General features: G+C 40.2%; 1 protein-coding gene across 1 annotated transcript in view; it reads left to right on the top strand.

Moving 5' to 3' along the window:
• atf6 (activating transcription factor 6) overlaps positions 1-24,420 on the top strand; it is a 349,485-nt gene that overhangs the window by 116,376 nt on the left and 208,689 nt on the right. Inside the window, exons 10-11 of the mRNA XM_078218025.1 lie at positions 2,279-2,419; positions 24,181-24,291. Of these exons, the coding sequence (XP_078074151.1) occupies positions 2,279-2,419; positions 24,181-24,291 (252 nt within the window). The remainder of the gene's footprint in view (positions 1-2,278; positions 2,420-24,180; positions 24,292-24,420) is intronic.

Below are 24,420 nucleotides of genomic sequence, written 5' to 3'. Positions count from 1 at the left end.
AGCTGGTTTTCATTTTTGAGTAATGGAGAAATTGGAAATTGGATTTTTTGGCAACAATCATACAATAATATTGTTGTACTGGAGAATATTTTGAACAGAGAGAACGATGCAAACTGATAAATTATATGGGGCTGCAAAATTTGATTTGTTCAATGAATCTCAGGGCATTGAGAGAGGACTTAATTTCCATAAAATTATTAAGTGTTATGGATAATGTGAGCAAACAAATCATAAAATGCTTACCGCACAGAGGGAGACCATTCGTCTTATCATGTTCATGGCAGCTCTCTTCAAGAGTAACTTGCTAGTCCCTCTTCTCTGCCTTTTCCCCATGATTGAATCTGCCTTGATCACAATCAGGCAATGCATTCCAGATCCCAACCAATAGTTGTGTAAAAATGGTTTTCTGCATGTCGCCGTTGGTTCTTTTACTCTTCAGTTGGTGTCATCTGGTTCTCAACCCTTGCATCGCTGAGAGCAGTTTGTCCCCATCTTCTTTGACTAGCCTCCTCATGGTTCTGGCATGAATGAAAACAGCCCCATCCATCCCTTGTTGTGGGGGCTTTGTGATCAATGGATCATGTCTATTCAGCCTCTTGTGCATGTGCTGGCTCTTTGAAATAGTTATCAAAGTTGTTTCTCATCTTTTTTCCCAAAGGTTTCTTTTTGCAAATTACCATTGAATCTACTTCCAGTATCCTTTTTGATGTGTTTGCTGTATGTCTAAAACATCTCCTCATCTCTCCTCTGGTTCTTCTGCCATTTATCTTAAATCTGTCTTCTGGATGCCATCATTCCTGCCAATGACAGTTTGTTCACCCAAAACAAGCTTGGATAATTTTGAATAATTATATTAAATACTTCCTCCTCAGGAGAACAATCCCAGCTTTCTGGCCTCTCCACAACTCAAGCCCCTGATATGACGATGAATTATTTTTACATCCTCTTGTTAACTAGCACATGTGATGTCATAATTAACCTGGCATCTCAAATCACACGTGACTGTGACATTTCCAATGTTATAATCATGACATTGAATGTAAATCTTCAAAATTAGCATTTATGTGGAATAAAACCTTTGTTTTTAGCAATGGAATCACAAGCTTGAAGAAATATTCAGCAATATGAACAAAGCTAGTTTCTATACATCATATCTACATCACAAATGGTAGAATATTTATGATATTGCACTGAAATTTTCAATACTAGTGTCCAGTTCTCTGTCTCTACTCAGCCTTTCTTGCATAACATATGTTCAATGGTGATTGCCCTTTATTGTTGACAATGAATCTCTCCCAGTCATGTTCCATGCATGATGCCTCTTGAATATTAAGTTGTTTTTTTAGTTGGATGTTGCAACAAAAAAAAATCAAGTGGAGTGGTGCAGTGTCTTTTTGGAAAATTATACTGCACATGTTATGTCACTGTGCTGCATTGCAAATGTAGTTCGGATTTGGTGTCAGGTAAGAGTTTGTGAACAGAAAATCTTCCCACACCATTGACACCATGTTGGCTGCAGTGTGTAAAGCCATTTAGCTTCCAAAATGCAGCTCCTTGTGTCAGCAGTGCTGTTCCATCTTCCTTCTACTTTTAATCTTTGTGAAGGCCTATCCTGACAGGCCAATCATTTTTACATTGGCATTTTGCTGGCACTTGGACTTTGGCAACGCTTCTCCCTTGCTTTGAAATTGGTTTATGAAGGAGAGGAACTCGTTACTGCAGACTCAAATTTGTTACAGCATGGAAAAATTGGTGCTGTGTAACTGACCCATCATGATCATTGTCATTGGACAGTGATTAGACCTACATTTAATTCCAGCTCAGATTCAATAATCTCTGATTTTATGGGTGTGAAGTGAAATGGATTTCAGCAGCTTGAACTGAATTCCCTGTGCACACAACTTTGCCACACAAAATCAACAGTAATAGTCAGCATTTGATGATCTAATTCAGCTAAGCGTGCAGGGTGGCAGATCTATGTTGGTGCAGTCGCTGATGGAGATCTGAAGGTGAGGTTTAAGCATCCCTTTTAAGTTATTGTGCGAATGTGGGTGTAGTGGGACTGAACCTGCAATAGTCATGGGCTGTATGTGGGGAGTGTTTGATCCTGATGATAAATCGGATGTTTCATTCAATGAAGCCACCATCTCTCATCATTTGAGTGTGAAATTAATTGAAAACAAATTTGCAGAACAAAATGTCTTCAAACATATCAGGCACAATATACATAAATGTGATAATCCATTTCAAAAGTAACTTTTTCTGTGTTTTTATTTAGTATTTGGGAGAGAAATTCTAGTGCACTGCAGTCCAGTGCTGGTTCTGCCACCCACAGTAGACATCTTTTGGGATTTTCTGAAGAAAATGGAGCTGGAGGCTTTCAGGAAACAACTGAAAAATTTACTACAGACAACTACAGGTAATTTTATCTCATGACAGCATGTATGCATGTTATTATTGTTGGAGTTGGTGTTTTTTTGAAGCTTGGCTGTTCTCAATCTGTTTCCTATAATGTATTATGAAAACTAGTTCGTTGATCTCGACTACGAAAAGCAAATGGCTGCCTTAAAGTTTTTCATCTTTATTTTAATTTATTCACATATTAAGGCAACCATTTTGTCTGTGGTGGCAAACAATCGTGCATTTAGTTTTAGTTCTACATCATAGTTTAATGTGGAAAAAAAATCTCAGGATGCTTCAAGAAGTGAAAGTAGGGCACCAAGAATAAGTAGGAGAGTTAAAAGAAGTGATTTGAAGTGTGGCTCAGGAGATAGCTGAAGAGAAGACAACTAAGAATGGAGCAAGCAGAAGCCAGATAGGAGGTTTGGGGATTGTCTTCCAGAGATAAGGATATAGACAATAGTTGAAGAAGGTGGGATGCTTTGTTGTATTCCAAGCCTTTCACTACTCTAACCCTGGCCTCAGAGTGGAAGAGGGAACAACATCATGCAGGTATTTGTGCATGAGGTTCAGGATTTTGAAATTGATGCACTGGGTGATGTGGTACTCATGTCCATCAGTCAGGCTTGGATTGATAGTGGCTGTGGGTGGGAGAGAATGGATTAACTGTGAGAGACGATGATGGCAGGAGAAGAACTAGAAGTTGGAGTTGGGAGACTGGCTAGGAAGTGAAAGAAGTACAGTGTTAGCTGCAGTTAAAGTATGTAGTAGTGGGCAGTTTCTTAGAAGTGGAAGTAAGTCATTTTGGTTTATCTTCAGCTCAAGCAGAAAATTGAGGTTGTCAAATTGTGCTATCTGATCAAGGAGTGGGGAACAGATATAATATTGCAAGGGTACAGATTTCTCATCGAACTTTAGTCTTCCACTGTTAACTGGAGGAAATTCTGCGTATTTATTGAACAGGTCCTAATAGTGCTTAGGCAATTGTCATTACTAATTTACAGGTGGAACTGGTTTTTATCACTATTGTATGTACGTATTATGGAAACCAACCCCATCTTGTGGGTTGATATCACTATAGGATAACTTAATGAGTCAAGGAGGGGGTGATAGATAGAACAATGGGACAGACTGGGGGTAACCATATTGGGACATGGTTTGAGAGACAGGTAGGAGTGGCGCAATGCAATGGAAGTCCATTGGAAGTGAATGAAAGGAGATAGTGGAGTGTGGTGCAGTCAATTGCCACATAAAGGCCAAGAAGGTTGACCACTTTGGAGTCGCATTGGAAAATAATTGGTAGTCTTCATCAGGGCTATCAATGTTACAGAAATTTGAATGAACATTTGCAAGCAATGTAGAGATGTATGATTATAGAAAATAAAAATATTATTCACTTTGACTGTGTTATTATACAATCAATGAAGGAAGCAAAGACTTGGAAGGAGACAAGTATAGGAGGCTAGAGCAAAAACATCCTGTGACAGAAGTAGAAACTGATGCACTCAGTAGATTCATCAGCATTTGTGAAGATCACTCAGGTTTGGGAGTCACAGATGACCCAAAATATGTGGTATTAGGAAACTCTTCCCTTAAGCTTCCTCCACCTGAAGAAGGCAACTGTCTGCACTTGGTAATATAATTTACTTTTGGGGGCTGGTTATTTACCCTGTGTCAATCACTTGTCTGAATAACTCTGGCTCATGATTGCAGGAAAGGTACCCAAGGTATTGTGGGGGGCCAGGGACCATCTCTTTGTCCAGCACTTCAATTAGAAGTTTTTTAAAGTTTATCTTGTGCTGCTAGCCATTTAAGAACATGAGAACTAGGAGCAGGAATAGGTCATCTGGCCCCTCGAGCTTGCTCCACTATTCAATAAGATCCTGGCTGATCTTTTTGTGGACCCAGCTCCACTTGCCTGTCTGCCCACCATAACCCTTAATTCCTTTACTGTTCAAAATTGATCTATCTTCTCCTTAAAAACATTGAACAAGGTAGCCTCAACTGCTTCACTGGACAGGGAATTCCACAGATTCACAAACCTTTGGGTGAAGAAGTTCCTCCTCAACTCAGTCCTAAATCTGCTCCCTCTTATTTTGAGGCTGTGCCCCCTAGTTCTAGTTTCACCCACCAGTGGAAACAACCTCCCCGCTTCTACCTGATCTATTCCCTTCATAATTTTATATGTTTCTATAAGATCCCCCCTCATTCTTTTAAATTCCATTGAGTATAGTCCCTGTCTACTCAGTTTCACCTCATAAACCAATCCTCTCAACACCGAATTAACCTAGTGAATCTCCTCTGCACCCCCTCCAGTGCCAGTACATCCTTTCTCAAGTAAGGAGACCAAAACTCCAGGTGTGGCCTCACCAGCACTTTATACAGCTGCAACACCACCTCCCTCTAGCAGTAAAGGACCAAATTCCATTTGCCCTCTTAATTACCTGCTGTACCTGCAGACCAACTTTTTGCGATTCATGCACAAGGATACCCAGGTCCCTCTGCACAGCAGCATACTGCAATTTTTTACCATTTAAATAATAGTCTATTTTGCTTTTATTCCTACTAAAATGGATGACCTCACATTTACCAACATTGTACTCCATTTGCCAGACTCTTGCCCACTCACTCCCTCTGCAGATTTTGGTCTACCACTCACCTTCGTGTCGCCTGTGAACTTTGACACACTACACTTGGTCCCCAATCCCAAATCATCCTGTAAATTGTAAGCAATTGCAGTCGCAACACTGATCCCTGAGGCACACCATTAGCCACTGATCGCCAACCAAAAAAACACCCATTTATCCCCACTCTCTGCTTTCTGTTGTTTAACCAATCCTTTATCCATGCTAATATATTACCCATAATGCAGTGCACCTTGATATTATGCAGCAGCCTTTTGTGTGGCACCTTGTCAAATGCCTTCTGGAAATCCAAATACACCACGTCCATCAGTTCCCCGTTGTCCACTGCGCTCATAATGTCCTCAAAGAATTCCAGTAAATTAGTTAAACATGACCTGCCTTTCATGAACCCATGCTGCATCTGTCTAATGGGACAATTTCTATCCAGATGTGTCTCTGTTTCTTTCTTCATGATAGATTCAAGCATTTTCCCCACTATAGAATTTAAGCTAATCGGCCTATAGTTACCAGTCTTTTGTTTACCTCCTTTTTCAAACAGTGCCATCACATTTGCTGTTTTTCAATCTGCTGGAACCCCCCCAGAATTCAGCGAATTTTGGTAAATTGCTGCGAGCGCATTTGCTATTTCCCCCGCCATCTCCTTTAGTACCCTGGGATACATTCCATCAGGGCCAGGAGACTTGACTACCTTTAGCCCCAATAGCTTGCCCAACACTACCTCTTTAGTGATAATCGTTTCTAGGTCCTCACCTGCCATAGCCTCCTTGCCATCAATTTTTGGCATGTTATTTGTGTCTTCCATTGTGAAGACAGACACAAAATACCTGTTCAATGCCTCGGCCATTTCCTCATTTCCCATTATTAAATCCCCCTTCTCATCCTCTAAAGGACCAATGTTTACTGTAGCTACCCCTTTTGGTTTTATATATTTATAGAAACTTTTGCGAACTGTTTTTATATTCTGAGCTAGTTTACTCTCATCTATCTTTTTTCCCTTTGTGGCTTCCTGTTGACCTTTAAGGATTTGCTAATCCTCTAATTTCCCACTAATCTTTGCCACTTTGTTTGCATTTTCTTTCAGTTTGATACCCTCCTTTATTTCCTTAGATATCCATGGCTGATCATCCCTTTTTCTACAGTCCTTCCTTATCACTGGTATATACTTTTGCTGAGCACTGTGAAAGATTGCTTTGAAAGTCCTCCACTGTTCCTCAATTATCCCACCATAAAGTTTTTGCTCCCAGTCTACCTTAGCCAACTCCTCCCTCATCCCATTGTAGTCTCCTCTGTTTAAGCACAAGACACGAGTATTGGATTTTACCTTCTCACGCTCCATCTATATTTTAAATTCAGCCATACTGTGATCGCTTTTTCCGAGAGGATCCCTAACTGCAAGATCAATAATTATTCCTGTCTCATTACAAAGGATGAGGTCTAGGATAGCTTGCTCCCTCGTAGGTCCTATTACGTACTATTTGAGGAAACTATTGCGGATTCATTCTGTGAATTCCCCCTCAGGGCTGCCTTGACCAACCTGATTTGACCAACTGACATGTAGATTAAAATCCCCCATGATAATTGCTGTACCATTTTTACATGCATCAGTTATTTCTTTGTTTATAGCCCACCCCACTGTGAAGCTATTATTTGGTGGCCTATAGACTACGCCTATCAGTGACATTTTCGACTTACTATATCTAATTAACACCCAAATGCATTCAACCTTTTTTTCATAGAACCTATATCATCTTATCATCTTTCAGTACCGTCCTGCGTCATCCTTAAATATCAGAGCTACACCACCTCCCTGACCTTCCTGTCTGTCCTTCTGAATAGTCTGATATCTCTGGATATTTAACTCCCAGTCGTGACCATCCTGCAACCATGTCTCTGTAATGACCACTAAATCATACTCAATGGCGATAATTTGTGCCATTAACTCATTTACCTTGTTTCGAAAGCTATGAGTATTTGTTAGCCTTTACTAGACAGTTGTGTAGGTAAGAGGGTACAAGATGGCTTCTGATTGACTTGGGGATAATGTGGAAACGTGAATCCAGAGCTTGTGACATTTCTGCAGACTTTATGTGCTTTCATAAATGGAAAGAAGAGAAGTAGCTGAGCTCTGCCTGCTTATGCCATAAGAATTATATAATATCCTGTAAAGTACCATTTCTTAAATACGTTGAATGTAAGCCTTCAACTAGCTCTGATAAAGGGCAGCACCTGAAATGTTACATGTCTGTTCTCTCTATAAATACTAATAACATCTTATGTTTTACGTTTGCAGTCTTTGACTTTTAATACTGATGGGCCTTTCGCCTTCCCTGATTTTAACCCTTCCTACCATTTTCTTTGGATGTCCAGTTAGAGGCATGAAGCCCACAACTTGCTTCCTTGTCATTGTCTATGCTCTTGGCCTTCCTACCTTGCAGCAGTGACTGTACTTTAAAAGGACCTCATTGGCTATGAAACAAACCTATATAGTTTGAGATGCCTGGTGGTCATGGAAAGTGCTTAGAAGTTTGTTTTTTTGACTGTGTCCCTTCCCCTCCTGGAAAACACAAAAAGGTGTTTGTGGAGTTTTTGTGCTGTGCTTCCTCCAGCAATTGGATCTTCTGGCACACCAGCCTCAGTGTTGACAACAGGCTCACAACTGAGTACTGCTGTTGGCTGTGTGTAACCTATGTTGGGACCTGATGGCATAGGCCCCCCACTGACCTTGACATGAAAAGCAATTCCTGACCCTCAAACACCCCCCTGACACTCTTATCAACATGACTTGTGACAAACCCAGTTATAGGTCCTCCCTGAAATACTTGCCTGGTTTCCGCTCTCCAGATACAGACTAATCCATTGGGTATTTAAAGATTTTTCTATTTTCATTTCGTATCAACAGCATTCTGGTCTTCACTATTTACGTCACATGATTCTATATCTTTAATTAAATTTGACATTTTCGGAAGATTCATAATATAGACACAAAGCTTGACAGCACCGAGGTGCTAATGACGGAAGTGTTGAATGAGGTGGGAAAATTTCAGTAACATAGAAAATAACAGATGGTGCAGAAATGCGTTGTGAGCTTTGGGAGTTGGTTGTTGCCTTCAACTTGCACCCAATCGTATGATTTATCCAATATGTCAGGAGCAGACCTTGGTTTAGAACTTGGTTGCTGTAAATCTTTTCCACTTCATGACTGGAATAACTTGTGAGTCACTAAAAGAAATGAATTTAGCAATGATTCCCACGCATTGAACTTGTTTGTGGCAAAGCCCTGGGGTACAGTTAAACTGGGATTCAGATGCCTTACCACGGTTTACTTAAATGGGCATTTTGCATTGGGCTTAGCCTGCACACTGACTGCCAGCAGTCGGTTTATTCTTCAAGATCGCACCGTTGCACCAGATCTTGTGATTTAAAAGTTAAACCTATCCTGACTCGATTTGTTTTTCATTCCTATGATCACAATTCCATTTATTGCTTTCCCTTTTCGTTTGGGTTTCCTTTAATGAAAAGTCCAGTTTTTCCCCCATTAGTTCCCATCTGCTATTGAATAGCTTTCTTCCTTCAGTAAATAGCCCAAAAATAAGCCACTTTCACTCTTCCTGTGCTGTGTCTCATCAGAGAAAAATGTGCCTCTTCGGAATGAATTAAAAATATGAGATTGGGTGAATGATGATTGTGTGCAGGTGAAAGGTGAGCCTATTGTAGAACTGATTAGTGCAGAGGCTGAGTTAAAGATGACAATTCAGAGGAAAAAAATAAACTCTTCTGTTAGAAGCTGCTGAACTTCTTCAGTCCTGTAGTCAGAAGGAACTTCGGTCTGGTTGTTGGGTTTGCGTATGATTTTGAAGTGATAGATCTTTGAGAAAAGCCACTTGTTTTAAACTTTTACAGATCACAGATTCGCAGAATGGTTACAGCACAGAAGAAGTCATTTGGCTCATCATGTGTGTGCTGGTTCTTTGAAAGACCTATTCATGGATTACCATTCCCTTGCAGACCTGCATATTCTTCCTTTTCAGATAACAATCCCATTCCCTCTTGAATGCCTTGATTGAGGCTACTTCCACCATACTCCCAGACAGGGCATTCCAGACCTTAACAACTTGCAGAATCATGTTGCCATTGCTCATTTATTTTGCCAGTTACCTTAAATCTAAGCCCTCTGATTAACAATCTTTCTACCAGTGGGAACCGCTCCCAATCTACACTGTCCAGATCTGTCATGATTTTAAATACCTCATTCAAAATACATAGGAACATATGATTTAGGAGCAGAATACATAGGAACATGTGATTTAGGAGCAGGAGTAGGCCACTTGACCCTTCGAACCTGCTCCGCCATTCAATATGATCATGGCTGATCTGATTTTAACCTCAACTTCACATTCTTCTCTACCCTTGATAATCTTTTAGCCCCTTGCTTATCAAAAATCTTCCTACCTCTGCCTTCAATATATTTAAGGACTCTGCCTCAATCACCCTTTGAGGAAGAGAATTCCAGAGTCACTCAGGAGAGGTTTTTCCCTCATCTCTGTCCTAAATAGGTGACCCCTTACTTTGAAACAGTGAATCCTACTTCTAGATTTTCCCACAAGAGGAAAAGTCCTTTCTACATCCACCCTGTCGAGTCCCCTCAGGGTCTTGTGTGTTTCAATCAAATCTCCTCTCACGCTCTTGTAAACACCAGTCTAGTGTGTTGAGCCTTTCCTCATAGGACAACCTGCCCATTCCAGGTATTAATATAGTAAACCTTCTCTGAATTGCTTCTAATGCATTTACATCTTTCCTTAAATAAGGAGACCAATACTGTACACAGTACTCTAGATGTGCTTTCACCAATACTCTGTAACATTCTACTAGCTTTGCTAATTGATGCACCTGCATACTAATCTTTGCACCTCAGAGCTCTGCAATCTCTCACCATTCGATGATGTTGCTTTTTTATTCATCCTGCCAAAATGGACGACCTCACATATTCCCACATTTTAATCCATTAATAAGATGTGTGCTCATTCACGTAACCTGTCTATATTCTCCTGTAGTCTCCTTCTGCCCTCTTTACAACTTGATTTTCTACCTATCTTTGTGTCATCAGCAAATTTCGCAACCATATCATTGGTCTCTTGATGCAAATCATTAATCTAATTTATAAAGAGTTGAGGTTCCAATACTGATGCCTGTCACACTCATTGTCACATCCTGCCAACCAGATAATGAGCCTTTTATGCCTACTCTGTTTCCCGTTAGCGAGCCAATCTTCTATCCATGCCAATATGTTACCACCTACACCATGAGTTTTATTGTCCACAAAACCTTTGATGAGGCCCCTTACCAAATGTCTTCTGAAAATCTAAGTACAGTACATCCACCGGTTTCCCTTTATCCCCAGCACCTGTTACTTACTGTTTCAAAGAACGCCAATAAATTGGTTAAACATGATTCAGCATGGCCAATCCACCTAACCTGCAAACCTTTGGACTGTGGGAGAAAACCGGAGCACCCGGAGGAAACCCACGTAGACATGGGAAGAACGTGCAAACACCACACAGTCACCCAAGGCCACAGTTGAGCCTGGGTCCCTGGAGTTGGAAAGCAGCAGTGCTAACCAATGTGTCACCCTTAATCTAAAGGAACCTTTTCCCAATCTAGGGATTTTGGAAGATAAAATCCGATGCATCAACTCTTTCTTCTTTTAAGAGCCAAGAATGAAATCCATTAGGGCCCTCAGTTCCACCAGTTAGCTCAGTACCACTTCGCTGGTGATTGTAATTTTCTTGAATTCCTCCCTCCCTTCCAATTCCTGTTTTACAGCTATTTCTGAGAGGTTACTTGTTTCTTCTCTAATGAAGACTGTTGCAAAATATGTATTCAATCCATCTGTTAAATCCTTATTTTCCATTATTAACTCCCAAGGTTCACTTTCTATAGGTCAACGCTTACTTTGTTAACTTTTAAACAATCTATCAAAACTCTGTTTGTCTTTATCATAAAATCATAGAATCCCATAGAAGAGGCCATTCAGCCCATCAAGTCTGCACCAACTCTCTGACAGAGCATCTTACCCAGGCCTTCTCCCCCACCTTATCCCAGTAATCCCGCACATCTGCCATGGCTAATCCCATCTAACCAACACATCTTGGGACACTAAAGGCAAATTTAGCATGTCCAATCCACCTAACTTGCATACCTTTGGAGTGTGGGAGGAAACTGGAGCACCCGGAGGAAACCCACGCAGGCACACGGAGAATGTGCAAACTCCACATAGACAGTCACCCAAGGCCGGAACTTTAGGTGGATTGGCCATGCTAAATCATGTTTAACCAATTTATTGGTGTTCTTTGAAACAGTAACAGGTGCTGGGGATAAAGGGGAGCAGGTGGACGTACTGTACTTAGATTTTCAGAAGGCATTTGATAAGGGGCCTCATGGGCCCCTGGTGCGGTGAGGCAGCAGTGTTAACCACTGTGCCACCTTGCTGGCCCAATGTATTTCTAATTAACTTTCTCTCACCTCCTTATTAATCTTTAGTAATTCTTTGCTGTTTTCCACATTCTGCCCAATCTTCTGATCTGTCACCCACTCTTGCAAAATGATATCCTTTTGCTTCAAGTTTGATATTATCTTTGATTTTTTTTAGTTCATTACCGATGGTGGATCATCCCCATGGAATTTTACTTTCTTGTCCTCTTGCTCTCAACCTTCTATTCTCTAGAAAAACGGTCCCCATTTATCCGCTTTATCCATGTAACTGAAGTGAATCAAATCAGGAAAACAGGTGGCATTGAACAATAAGCCGTCCAGGCATAATGAATGTTTTTCATTGAGTTATGGTTGGCATCTATGTGAAAACCAGTGGATGTTTTTTTCTCTTTTCCTTTATTAAACCTGGTGACAGAAACTCCAAAGTATGTTTCCCATGAATGTGGTGCGAAACCAGTTCCAATTTTTTCCAAGTTCAGATACCCTAGAGGCATGATATTTGAAAACTCTTGGGAAACACATTTCTTCTGTCAGGCCAAATAGCCAAGCCTTGAGAAACATGGAATTACATACTATATTGAGGTCTCTTTATATATATATTTTTTGTTTTTATATTAAGAGTTTCAAAATAAAATGTAGCCTTAAGGCTTTTAGTTTCAAGAGATCTGAACAATTTTAACCTTTTGTGGATTATTTTACTCTGCGGAGTCGGGATGTGTTGAATCTAAATTAAAGTTATGGTAACAGAAGGCAACATTATTGGTTTTCAGTTCTTCCGAGGGTGAATCTTTTTAAAGCTTCACTCACTTTATTTCTCCATTATCTAAGCCATTTTTCCCACAAACTGCAAACTTGAGCTGTTTATTCTGTTTTACAGTTCTGCCAAACCTTCACAGATCTGCTGATTTTATTTTTTGGAGCAATTTGACCTTTTTGAAAACGACCTCTGAAACAAAAGGATTATGATCTTTAATTTATAGATGTTTGTGTGTGTTCAGAATTCAAAATAGCTGCACAAGTGAATAGAATTCGTTTGCACTTCCAGTTTCCTATGAATCATGTCCTCATTCAATCATCTGACGTTTATGCTAGTTGAATTCCTACTGCAAGATCATTCCTTCACTGCAGTTTTGTAAATACAAATTTACACGATGTTTGCTTGTTTCATTTGTATTATGGTTAGATTGTGATTTTTAATCAGCAAATGGACTTTGTTTGTTTCAATAATTCCATTGGTTGGCAAATAAATGCTTTGTTCCATTTTTGATGTTTTGTGTTCCTGTCATATTGGAGAATCACCATGGATTTGTGGCATATGTTTTATACTGATAATTCGATATATGTATGAAGTTTAGTATGTGATCTTATTTATTATTGTCATACTGAGAGTGAAAAGTATTGTTTCTTGTGCGCTGTACAGGCAAAACATAAAGAACATCGGGGAAAAAGATAGGGTACAGAATATGGTGTTGCATTTACAGGCAGGGTGAAGAAAAAGATCAGCTTAATATATGATAGGACCATTTAAAAGTCTAATGACAGCAGGGAAAGAAGCTGTTCCTGAATCTGTTGATACAGGTTTCCAGACTTTTGTATATTTTTCCCACAAAGAATGTGGAACAGAGTATATCGAGGGTGCATGGGGTCCTGGATTATGCTGACAGCTTTCCCAAGTCAGCAGGAAGTATAGATGGAATCAATGGATGAGAGGCTGGTTTGGCCAGGGTACATTGTCAACCTTTGTAGTTTCCTGCGGACTTGGTCAGAGCAGGAGCCATACCAACCTGTGGTAGCATCCTATCCGGATTTTTCTGTGGTGTATCTGTAAAAATTGTTAAGAGTCATAGTGGACATGCCAAATTTCCTTAGCCTTCTGACAAAGTAGAGCCATTAGTATGGCAGGTCCAGGACAGATTGTTGGTGATCTGAACACTTAGAAACTTGTAGCTCTCGACCATCTCCAGTTCAGGACTGTTGATGTAGACAGAGGCGTGACCTCCCCTATGTTTCCTGAAGTTGATGACTAGCTTCTTCATTTTACTGACATTGAGGGACAGATTATTGACGTTGCACCATTTCACCACATTATTTTTCTCTTTCCTGTACTCCGTCTCATCATTGTTTGAGATTTGACCCACTACAGTGGTGTTGTCAGCAAACTTGAAAATGGAGTTGGAACACAATTTGGCCGCACAGTCATAAGTGTATAAGGAGTATATCAAGGGGTTGAGTACACAGCCTTGTGGGTCACCAGTGTTGAGGATAATCACGGGGGAGGCCTATCCTTACTGATTGCTATCTATAAGTTAGGAAGTCGAGGATTCAGTTGCAGAGGGAGGAACAGAGCCCACGACCATGGAGTTTGGAAATTACTTTTTGTTTGAATTAGATTGTTGAAGGCTGAGCTGTAGTCAATAAATAGGAGTCTGACACAAATGTCCTTATTATCCAGGTGTTCCAGGGTTGAGTTTAAGGCCAAGGCATGTTGGTTTGTTTAAAAATTTTACATCCTTGCTGAAGTGTGAAAAGGTCTGAGTTTGTTAGTGTTGTTTCATTATTGCTTCTTGATCAAGAAGACCATGAGAGCTGGCTTTTTAAATGTTTGATTCTTGAGAGCGAACGAGACACTAATCAACTGCTCGGGTGCCCCGTGGTGGATTTTAACTGTTTTCCAAAAATAAATTTGGGACAGTGTTGATGTGCAAGGCAAATGCATGCAGAGGGGTCTAACAAATGAAGTCACCAAGGTGAAGCTGGTTGAAATGCAAATGATTGAAGATTTTAAGTTGTTTTCACAAAAAACTTTGAACAAATCAACAGTTCTTCAACCTGTCTCCGTAGTGAAGTACACATTTCCCATCATTGCATGGGGAGATCTTTGCTCCTGAGCCTTTGGCAGGAAGAGGCTGACACAGAATCTCCCCTCAATTTGTGAACATTGTTACAATTCAGAAAATAGGCAGAAACAAATCTATTGTTTTAAAGAGAGGTGTGTGGGCAGATTAGCACTCCATGTGGAGAATAAAAATTCAGGAAAATCATTGCAAGTTATTTTGAATCGAACAAGAGAAGGGAGCACAGAGTGGCATGATGAAGACGACGTGCTACGGGGATTGATTGCTGACATGGGAACTTAGTGCAGATGGGATATCTCTGGTAAGTTTTTCTTCAGCTATAATTTAGGTTAACAGTCAGACCGATGACTTTGAACTTCAAAACTACAAGGTATTAAAAAACTTAGTTTAACAGAAACTGCCTGATCGTGGCAGTTATCCGTCAATCATTTAAAAGTATTTTTGAAAAAATAATTTGCAGGATATATGTATCTTGCCGAGACCAGCATTTATTGCCCATTCCTGATTGTGCTTGAGAAGTTGGTGGTGAGCTGCCTTCTTGAGCCATTGCCATCCCTGTGGTGCAGCTAGATCCACAGTTCTGTTAGTGAGGCAGTTCCAGGATTTTGACCCAACAACCGTGAAGGAATGGTGAAATATTTCCAGATCAGAATGGTGAGTGTTTTGGACGGGAAATTCCAGGTGGTGGTGTTCCCATGTGTCACCTGCCCATGCCCATCTAGATGATAACAGAAGGTGTTGCTGAAGGAGCCTTGATGAAATGTGTCTTGCTGATGGTACATACTGCTGTCACTGTTCATCGGTGGTGGAGGGAGCAAATGTTTGTGGAAAGGGTGTCAAGGCTGCTTTGTCTTGGACGGTGTCCAGCTTCTTGAGTATTATTGGAGCTACACTCATCCAGGCAAGTGGAGAATGTTCCATCACATTGCTGAATTGTTCCTTGTAGATGGTGGACAAGTTTTGGGAAGTCTGGAAGTGAGTTACTTGCTGCTGAATTCCCAGCCTCTGACCTCTTGTAGCCACAATATTTATACGGCTGATCCAGTTCAGTTTCTAGTCATTAATAACCCCCAGGATGTTAATAGTGGGGGATTCAGCGATGGTAATACTATTGAATGTCAAGGGACGATGGTTAGATCTCTCTTGTTGGAGATGGTCATTGCTTGGCACTTGTGTCACACTTGTCAGCCCAAGACTAGATGTTGTCCAGATCTTACTGCATTTGGACTGCTTCAGTATTTGACTCAGTATGAATGGTGCTGAACATTGTGCAATCAGCTGCAAAGACCCTCACTTCTGGCTTTACAATGAATGAAAAATCGTTGATGAAACAATAGCATTCTATTACCTTTACTAATTACTTGCTGTACCTATTATAGGATATTATTAAACTAGAAAGAGTGCAGTCAAGATTCACTAGGATGCTACCGGGACTTGCTGATTTGAGTTATAAGGAGAGGCTGGATAGACTGGGATTTTTTTCTCTGGAGCATAAAAGGCTGAGGGATGATCTTATAGACGTCTATAAAATAATGAGGGGCATAGATCAGCTCGATCGTCAATATCTTTTCCCAAGGTAGGGGAGTCTAAAACTAGAGGACATAGGTTTAAGGTGAGAGGGAAGAGATACCAAAGGGTCCAGAGGGGCAATTTTTTCACACACAGGATGGTGAGTGTCTGGAACAAGCTGCCAGAGTTAGTAGTAGAGGTGGGTACAATTTTGTCTTTTAAAAAGCATTTAGACAGTTACATGGGTAAGATGGGTATTAGAGGGATATGGGCCAAATGTGGGCAATTGGGACTAGCTTAGGGGCTTTTTAAAAAAAGGGGCAGCATGGACAAGTTAGGCCGAAGGGCCTGTTTCCATGCTCTAAACCTCTGACTTTATGACCTACATACTAACGTTTTGTGATTCACGCATTAGGACAGCCAGATCTCTCTCCACCTCGGAGCTCTGCAGTATCTATCGTTCAGGTAATCTGCTTCATTTTTATTTTCCTGCCAAAATGGGCAATTTCACTTTTACCCACAATATACTACATTTACCAGATCTTTACCATTCACTTAACCCATTTATATCCCTTTATAGCCTCCTTATATCCTACCCATAACTTAGTTTCCTACTTACCTTTTTGAATCAAGGAATCCTGCAATATATTGAATTAAACCAATGCATCAACTGTCTCACTTCCCTCTGCTTTTAAGACCCAAGGATGAAGTCTGTCAGGACGTGGGGATTTGCCTGCCACCTGTTCCAACAATTTGCGAAGTACCACTTCCCTGATGATTTTCCTGAGTACCTTCCCCCGCTTCTGTTTCCTGATTTAAAACAATTTCTGAGATGTTACTTGTGATCTGTATAATGAAGACTGATACAAAATATCTGTTCATCTCCTTACTTTGCATTACTAACTCTCAATTCTCACTTTCTTTAGGATCAACGCTCACTTCGTTAAATTTCCTTTCTAAAATATCTATAGAAACTGTTACAATCTGACTTTCTACTTCCCGCTAGCTTTCTCTTGTGCTCTAATATTTCCATTCTTATTAATTTTTTAGTCATTCTTTGTTTTTTTTATATTCTGCCCAGTCTTCTGACCTGCCAGGCATATTTGTGTAATTATATGCTTTTTCTTCAAGTTTGATATATTCTTCAACTTTTTTAGATCACCACGGATGTGGGGTTCACACCTTGGAATTGTTCTTTCTCACTGGAATGTGTCTATTGTGTATTGTCTGAAATATTCCCTTAACTGTCTGCCACTGTATCTCTATCGACCTATCCCGTAACCTAATTTGCCAGTTCACTTTAGCTAGCTTGACTTTCATACCCTCATAATTACCCTTACTTAAACTTGAAATACTAATCATGGACCCACTCTTCTCTTCCTCAAATTGAATGTAACTTTCAATCATGTTATGATTGTGCTACTAAGGAACACCTTCACTGAGGTAATTAATTAATTCTATCTCATTGCATAATACCAGATCGAGGGTAGCTTGCTCTTTGCTTGGTGCCAGAACATGTTGTTCTAAGAAACTGTTGCAAAAACATTGTGAATTCCTCATCTCAGCTATCTTTGCCCATCTGATTTTTCAAATCTATATTTAGATTAAAATCTTCCATGATCATTGCTGTATCTTACTAAAAAGCTCTTTTATACTCTGACTTGCTATGTAGTTACAATTTGGCGGGTGGCCTGTGCACCACTCCCATAAGTGACTTATTGTCTTTATAATTTCTCAGCTCAACCCAAACTGATTCTACATCCTAATTTCCTGAGCTTCAGTTATTCCTCTCTATTCTGCTTGTACCATCAATAATTAAGACAGCCGCCACCCCTCCACTTTTTCCTCACTTCCAGTCCTTCCTAAATGCCCTGTACTGCTCAATATTCAGGTCCCAATCTATGTCATCCTACAGCCATGTCTCTGTTATGGCTGTCAGATCATAGTTATTTATTTATTTGTGTTCTCAATTCCTCTGCTTTTGTTTCAAATGCTACCTGCATTCAGAAACTGAGACTTACATTTTGCCCTCCTTGTTATTTTTGTAACCTCTAGTCTTATCTGCTGATTTACTCTTGGTTTTCTACTCTCTATCTCTTCCTCTCATGGTCTGTTTCTCACTTCTCCTACTAATTCCTTGCTCTCCTGTCTTGTCTCTACTCTTTTTGATTTGTCACATCTTCCCACATTTGATCCCTTTCTCCACTATTTAGTTTAAAACCCAATCTACTGTCCTAGATATACAGCTCACTGGAACACTGATCCAAGCCTGGTTCACATATAGACCGTCCCAGCAGTATGGTCTCCATTTTCCCTGGGACAGGTATAAGTGACCTATGAGCCAGAACACCAGGCTTTGAGCCATGCATTTATCTTGCTAATCTTATTTACCTTATGCCAGCTAATAGTCCAGAGATTATTGCCTTGAAGTTCTGTGTTTTAATTTAGTGCCGAGCTCCTCTTGCTGTTTATGTAGAATTTCTTTCCTAGCCTTACCTTTGTCATTGGTACATGAATGAACCATGATCATTGGATGCTCCCCTTCCCACTGCAAGTTCCTCTTCATCCCTGCACAGATATCCCGAACCCTGGCACTAGGCATGCAATACAGCCGCCTGGACTCTGCTCTCGATTGCAAATAACAGTATGCGACTGTGCTGTTTCCTAACACTACCACGTTCCTCTTCACTCCCCCAACTAGAATGGCATCCTTCACCATGGTGCTATGGTCAGTCTGCTCATCCACCTGGAGTCCTTCTCCTGATCCCCACACGTAGCAATAACTCCAAAGCTATTGGGCAAATTCAGGGGCTGAAGCTGCTCCATCACTTCATACTGGTTCCTTTACCTGCTTGACCTGCAGTCACATCCTCCTGTTCCCGACCAGCGACTAGTTCTGCCTGACCTAAGGGGCATAATTACCTGCTGGTTCAAAGATCCTCTTGGAACTGAAGTTGCCTAAGCTGCACTTTCTGCAGAAATGGTTACCCGAGATTGTACTGCATTCCACAGATTCCTGTGCACTGCTGTCACACCACACCACCAACCCTGCCATTTTTGTCTTACCATATTTAGTTAATTAGTCAACTAGTGAATAATTTACACAGATTAAGTGATAGAAAGTTGCACTCTGCAACCACTGGAGGTTGAAACAAGGAGGGTCTCCCTGCTTGCATTTCTACTGCAGGCCAAGTGATGGCCTCCTGTGGGTTAACTATTCTATGATTTTATGACCTATCATTATGAAGAAGCTTAGTGTTGCCATGATGTTGTATTAATCCACAAAGAAAATAATGATTGAATTAAGTTTAATTTTAGCATAATGTTTATTTCACATGCTGTAAAATAAAGCAGGCTGGTAATTTACTGTCTGGACTTGTCTTGGCAAGTGTTCAGAAGGTCTGTTTTTTTTTACTAGAACAGAGAAGGGAACTACAAAAGATGATAAGACAGAAATATAAAATGCAGATTGCAAGGGAACACTACTGAAACACTCACACAGTTAATTATTGAGCAGATGGGCATTTTTTAAAATGCCAGACACTCATACCATTTGCCGATGTAACTCGCACTGCTGTAGATATGAATTATCCACTTGAAGACCCAACAAGGTGGGGGGAGAATAGACAGTGAAGTGAGGTAAAAGCACAAATATGAAGTTTAATCTAGTAATAGATTAGCGTCTTGAATGACGAGTATTAAAAAGTTTTATTTTGACCAGGAAGATATTGACAGTGCACTGTGGGAGAGTGTGCGCTGGGCCTTAGATAATTAAACTGAAATTGGTTTTCAGCCCATCTCCAGATGAATCAAATCCAGGGGTACTTGAGAATTGAGGGAATTTTGAGGGACATGGGGGATGAATAGGTGGATGTAATTGACATATGCAAGTGATGACAAAAGTAATAAGTTTCTAATTATGATTTTAATTAACAAACTCCATGAACTTCAACAAACAAACTCAATATCCAGATTTGGGCAATCCCATGTAAGTAGCTATTGTGCATCCAAGTTACCAAGAGGACTTAATGAATCAAATGAGTAACTAAACTGGAGTCATATGGGCTATGCTGGGTACAAAGCCAAACCAACTTGGGTTTTTACATCAGCCTTGCAGTTTCCATGGTGCTAGCCCATAATATACCAGATTCATTGAATTCCGTTTCATAGTTTGCTATGGTGGGTTTGAATTTGCGACCTCTGCATTGCCAGTTTGTCCTGTAACAGCAGACTTTGGCACATGACTATCAAAAATAAAATTGGAGAGAACCTTTTGAGTGAGCATTAAAACAGCTTTTGAGAGGGTTTATTTAACATGAACAACCTCATAGGTTTATGTGGAGGTGACATGCCAAATTGATAGGGAAGTGATATGACTGCAAAAGTGGTCACGGTTGAAACAGAGTTCTTTCTGAATGTGAACAGATGATTGGCTAGGTTGCGCCTGAGTGTTTTGTGACATTCTGATAGCCATGAGAGAAATGGTCTACCCAGACCCAGTAGACAAATCGGGCTCATGCACGTGGTTGGAGGGATGAGCTGCAAGAAATGACTTCAAAGATTGAAGTTCCTAAGTTTTGAAACTTGCAGTCATTAATGTAGAGAACAAGATCCTGTGCACTGCAATGGTGGGCCAGAAGCTTTGGGTTCAAGTCCAACGCCAGGACTTGTCGGTCACAGAAGAAGCATTCAGAATCTGGTTCAACAGGCTGTTAATGAGCTTGGGAATCCTTTCACCACTTCCCCCACTGGTCCCCAAAGGGAAAAAGTGTGTGTGTGAAGATACACTTTTTAAAAAAAAGACTGGATTGTTGTTTACGGGAAAAATGCTAGACATGTCATTAAGTGGAAACATTAATTTAAATAGCCGAAGGGAGGGAGAATACAGTTATTCCTTTTAATTTGATGACGTATTGTGAACTGCTGACAATGCCAGTCGTTATTGTTCATCTTGGTATTTATTTATAAATCAAGATTAGTTGCTCTAGTCTGTGAAATTTCTAGCTTTGTGATGGCTTTCACGATTGAGAAAAGACATATTGACAATGTAATCCAGTTGCAAATTAGTACAAATCACTAGCTCCTTGGGTGCACAAAAAATGTGGCTTCTGGATTGGAGGAGGCAAGGTTCAGTTGTAGAGATTGATGATGTTCACCTGTTGAAGAAGATGCTGGTTCCTTTCAACTAGTTCGACAAATAGTCGACTGTTCAGCAAATAACTCAACATGTTGAGGATTCTAATTACAAGAGTAGTTCATACTGTTTGCTCAGGGCATTTTTAATTGGTAATTAAATTGTCTCGGTATTGGATAATATATTAATTATCCCATCCTCAAACCTTGGCCACATCTTGGTCATATGTATTTTGCATTCGTTTTCTCAGCTTTAAATCATTTTAAAAATCTTGACGTTCCAACAGTCCAGTAACTGGAATTACTTTGGAATTATTTTGGCATTGTGTCTATTTGCTGAGTGGCAGTTCAGAGAATGAAAACTTTGTGAGCACAGTTACATTGTGCTTTCTTAATGAAAACTTAATGAGAACTTTCTTATTTGGGGAGGATCAGAAAGATTTGAGTGAGTTGGTGATGTTCATTTAACCCATCAGTGGAATTTCAGACTGTTGGCTAAAGCCAATCATTGTTGACGTGATTTGAGGTTATTGTGTCCCTTCTAATGAAGTGATTGTTGAAGCCATGAGAAAATAGTTAAATTGTTTCACATTTCAACAAATTTATCCTTTTGGATACGGCTTTGGCTCAGAGTCTTTCAGTCAGGTTTATCCCAAAATAGGTTAATGGTTTGCAGACGGCTTTTCTTTGCAGTCAAATCTATATTGCAGGATGATAGTGCACAAAGATATGAAGCTGCTTTGCATTGTGAGGATAATGTGCTGCACCACTGACTAATCCATTGTCACTAAGTGGCAAATTAAATGGTACCTGTACAGTAGTGATATGTGTTGCTCAACTGCTGTCTGACCTTTGACTCTTGACCTTAAATTTTCTTTTCTTCTATTGCCTCCAGACTTTTGGCGAATGCAGTGGAATCAGTTCTGGATAAGTTGATTAATTCAGTCACGATACATTAGCTAGGGTTTCATTGGCTGTTGCAGCACAGCCAACTGATGCATTTGTTACCGAGGCACAGCAAATGCAAAAAAAAAGTTTAGTTGGCATAATTTGTGCAATTCAAATGCTGAAACATGATTATTCCAGAATAATGTTTTAGTGTTAGCATAATGTTAGGACTGGACATTTTGATGCAGTTATGTGCATGTGGTGAACCATAGTTGGTTACCACTATGAGTACTGAACCATAGATGGTCAGCACTATGGGTACTTGTACATATGTTACTGTTGTCACTGTTGGGGTTAGGGTTGGGGGTGTTCTACCTGTTGATATTGTTCTGTGATACACTCCAGTTGGCTCCGCCTACCTGGAGGAGTATAAAGGTCACTGCACTGCCTGGTGACCCTTTAGTCTGGGATTGTATTGTATATAGTACGCTCCATTCTTGTTAGTAATAAAAGCCTTTATTTCCCGGGTACGATCCAGCCTCCCGAGTGATTTAATCGCGCATCAGTGCATACAGACCGAACCCTTTATTTTCATTTCCTCACATCAGACTACATGGTGTATAAAAAAGTGATCTTAAAACTCCAGTTGAAGGACATGCACATTCTGTTGACTGCTGGTGATGGAATTCTCTCTTGTTCAAAATCAGTGTTAATAGGAGTAAAGAGATGTGTACATTTTGGCTTCTGCTTGAATTTGAGGACATCTTAATGGAGGTATTGTATGATTTCGTTAGAAATTTGTTTTTGACACTTGGGGCCTGATAATCACGCCCAAGGTGGGTAGTGCGAATCAGGAAATTTCCTGGTTCATGGATCTATCTTGTGGAAAACATGCCTCATCTTATCCTATTTTCACTCTGGTCAATGGGATAAGGTGGAGGGGGGGGGGGATAAGCAGGCAGTGTGAGGGCACAGGCATGCAAGTGCAGGGTGGAATTGGCCCCATTGCCCCCAGATACACATCGGAGGTGATTGTAGGAGGTACTGAGTTTGCAAGATCCACCTTGGACCCAGGTGCTTCGTAAAGTATTAGGCCCTCTAACCCTGATCCCATCACCCCATGGCTCCTTCCAGCCCAATGCAATCTTAATGCTCGCTCAGTATCTGGCAAGGGCAAACTTCAGGTTTAATTGCACCACAAGGGAATTTTGTAGACGGGATAGAGAGGTAGGTTTGTGTAGATTGTCCTTTTATGTTGATGGCAGGGAGGAATACTTCAAATTTCAGTGTGTAACAAATATGAGGTTTATTGTTGTGTTGAAATAAAGCAGAGATCCAAGTATCTGTTGCAACCTTTGTTGTCATAAAAAAACATTCATGAAAGCCCACTCAAAACTTTAGAAGCTCTTCAGGTATTTAATCCCTTAAGAAACATGGGGGCTTATATTCATAGCCCCACAGCAAATCCTTCAATAACCTATTTGAACTGTCAATCAAAATTTGATGGTTGGATACTTGTAGGTTTTGGAAAGTAGCCAGGCATAAATAATAATGTTATGATAGCCTTTGAGGTAATATCATCAAACACCTATTGTACCTGCTAGAACAGATTACTCTCAACTCCTGCAACTCCACAAATCTTGCTTTTAAACTACGGCAACATGAAGCAACTTGCCAAGTGTGTAGCCTCATTTTGGCTTAATGCATTGATTTTATAGGGTTTATTTAAATGGCAGCATATTGTTGGTTTTATTAACAAAATAACTTTTATTATATCAAGCTTCATATTGCATCCAGAGAAAGCTTTGCAAGTTGGCACTTGCAACTGCAAGAATAAGTCATGAGATGTTGGTCTTTGCCTTGGCCATGGTAGAAATCTGAATTTTGGTGCAGAATTTGTTGAACTTTGGATTTTAGTTCCAAATATTGTGTATGCAAGGGAAACAACCTGAGCAGGGATGGTGGGGAGGACAGGTCTCTTTGGAGACAAAGGCTATTGTCTTAACTTGACATGTCAAGATGTTTAAAATCTAGACATAGTTTGGATTTGACTTCAATGGTAGAGGAATAAGAAAATGCGGCATTTCAATCAGTAACTTTTGCCATCGAGATGTGTCAGTCATGACCTCTGTGTTCACCCAAAAGTGTGTTTATCATCTGTTGTTTCTTTCAACCAATTGTTATGAATGTAGATGTGGAGACATTAGGCTTTTTTGCCTTGACCCAAGGCCCTTCTAAATTTCGCAATCTGCTTCTTTCAGAAATGGGATTTCAATCTCAGAAAAAAAAGATCTGATGGTGGTGAAGAAGGAGCCTCTTCTTTTTGTCCAACGAGCATGTCAACCACAAGTTAACAGGACTGAATCAATTAGGTGAGTAGAGAGTATTGTAAGGAAACCACCAAAAGTTCTCTGTTTTTCTTTCATTTTCATTTATTTGGAAAAAAAGATGCAGTGCTTGATATATTCTCATACCTACTGAGCATACTTAATGAGTAAATG

Source organism: Mustelus asterias, chromosome 8, assembly GCF_964213995.1.
Source record: "Mustelus asterias chromosome 8, sMusAst1.hap1.1, whole genome shotgun sequence".
Classification (NCBI taxonomy): Eukaryota; Metazoa; Chordata; class Chondrichthyes; order Carcharhiniformes; family Triakidae; genus Mustelus; species Mustelus asterias.
Note: the sequence above shows the minus strand (reverse complement) of the source record. Positions and strands in the feature narration are given on the sequence as shown.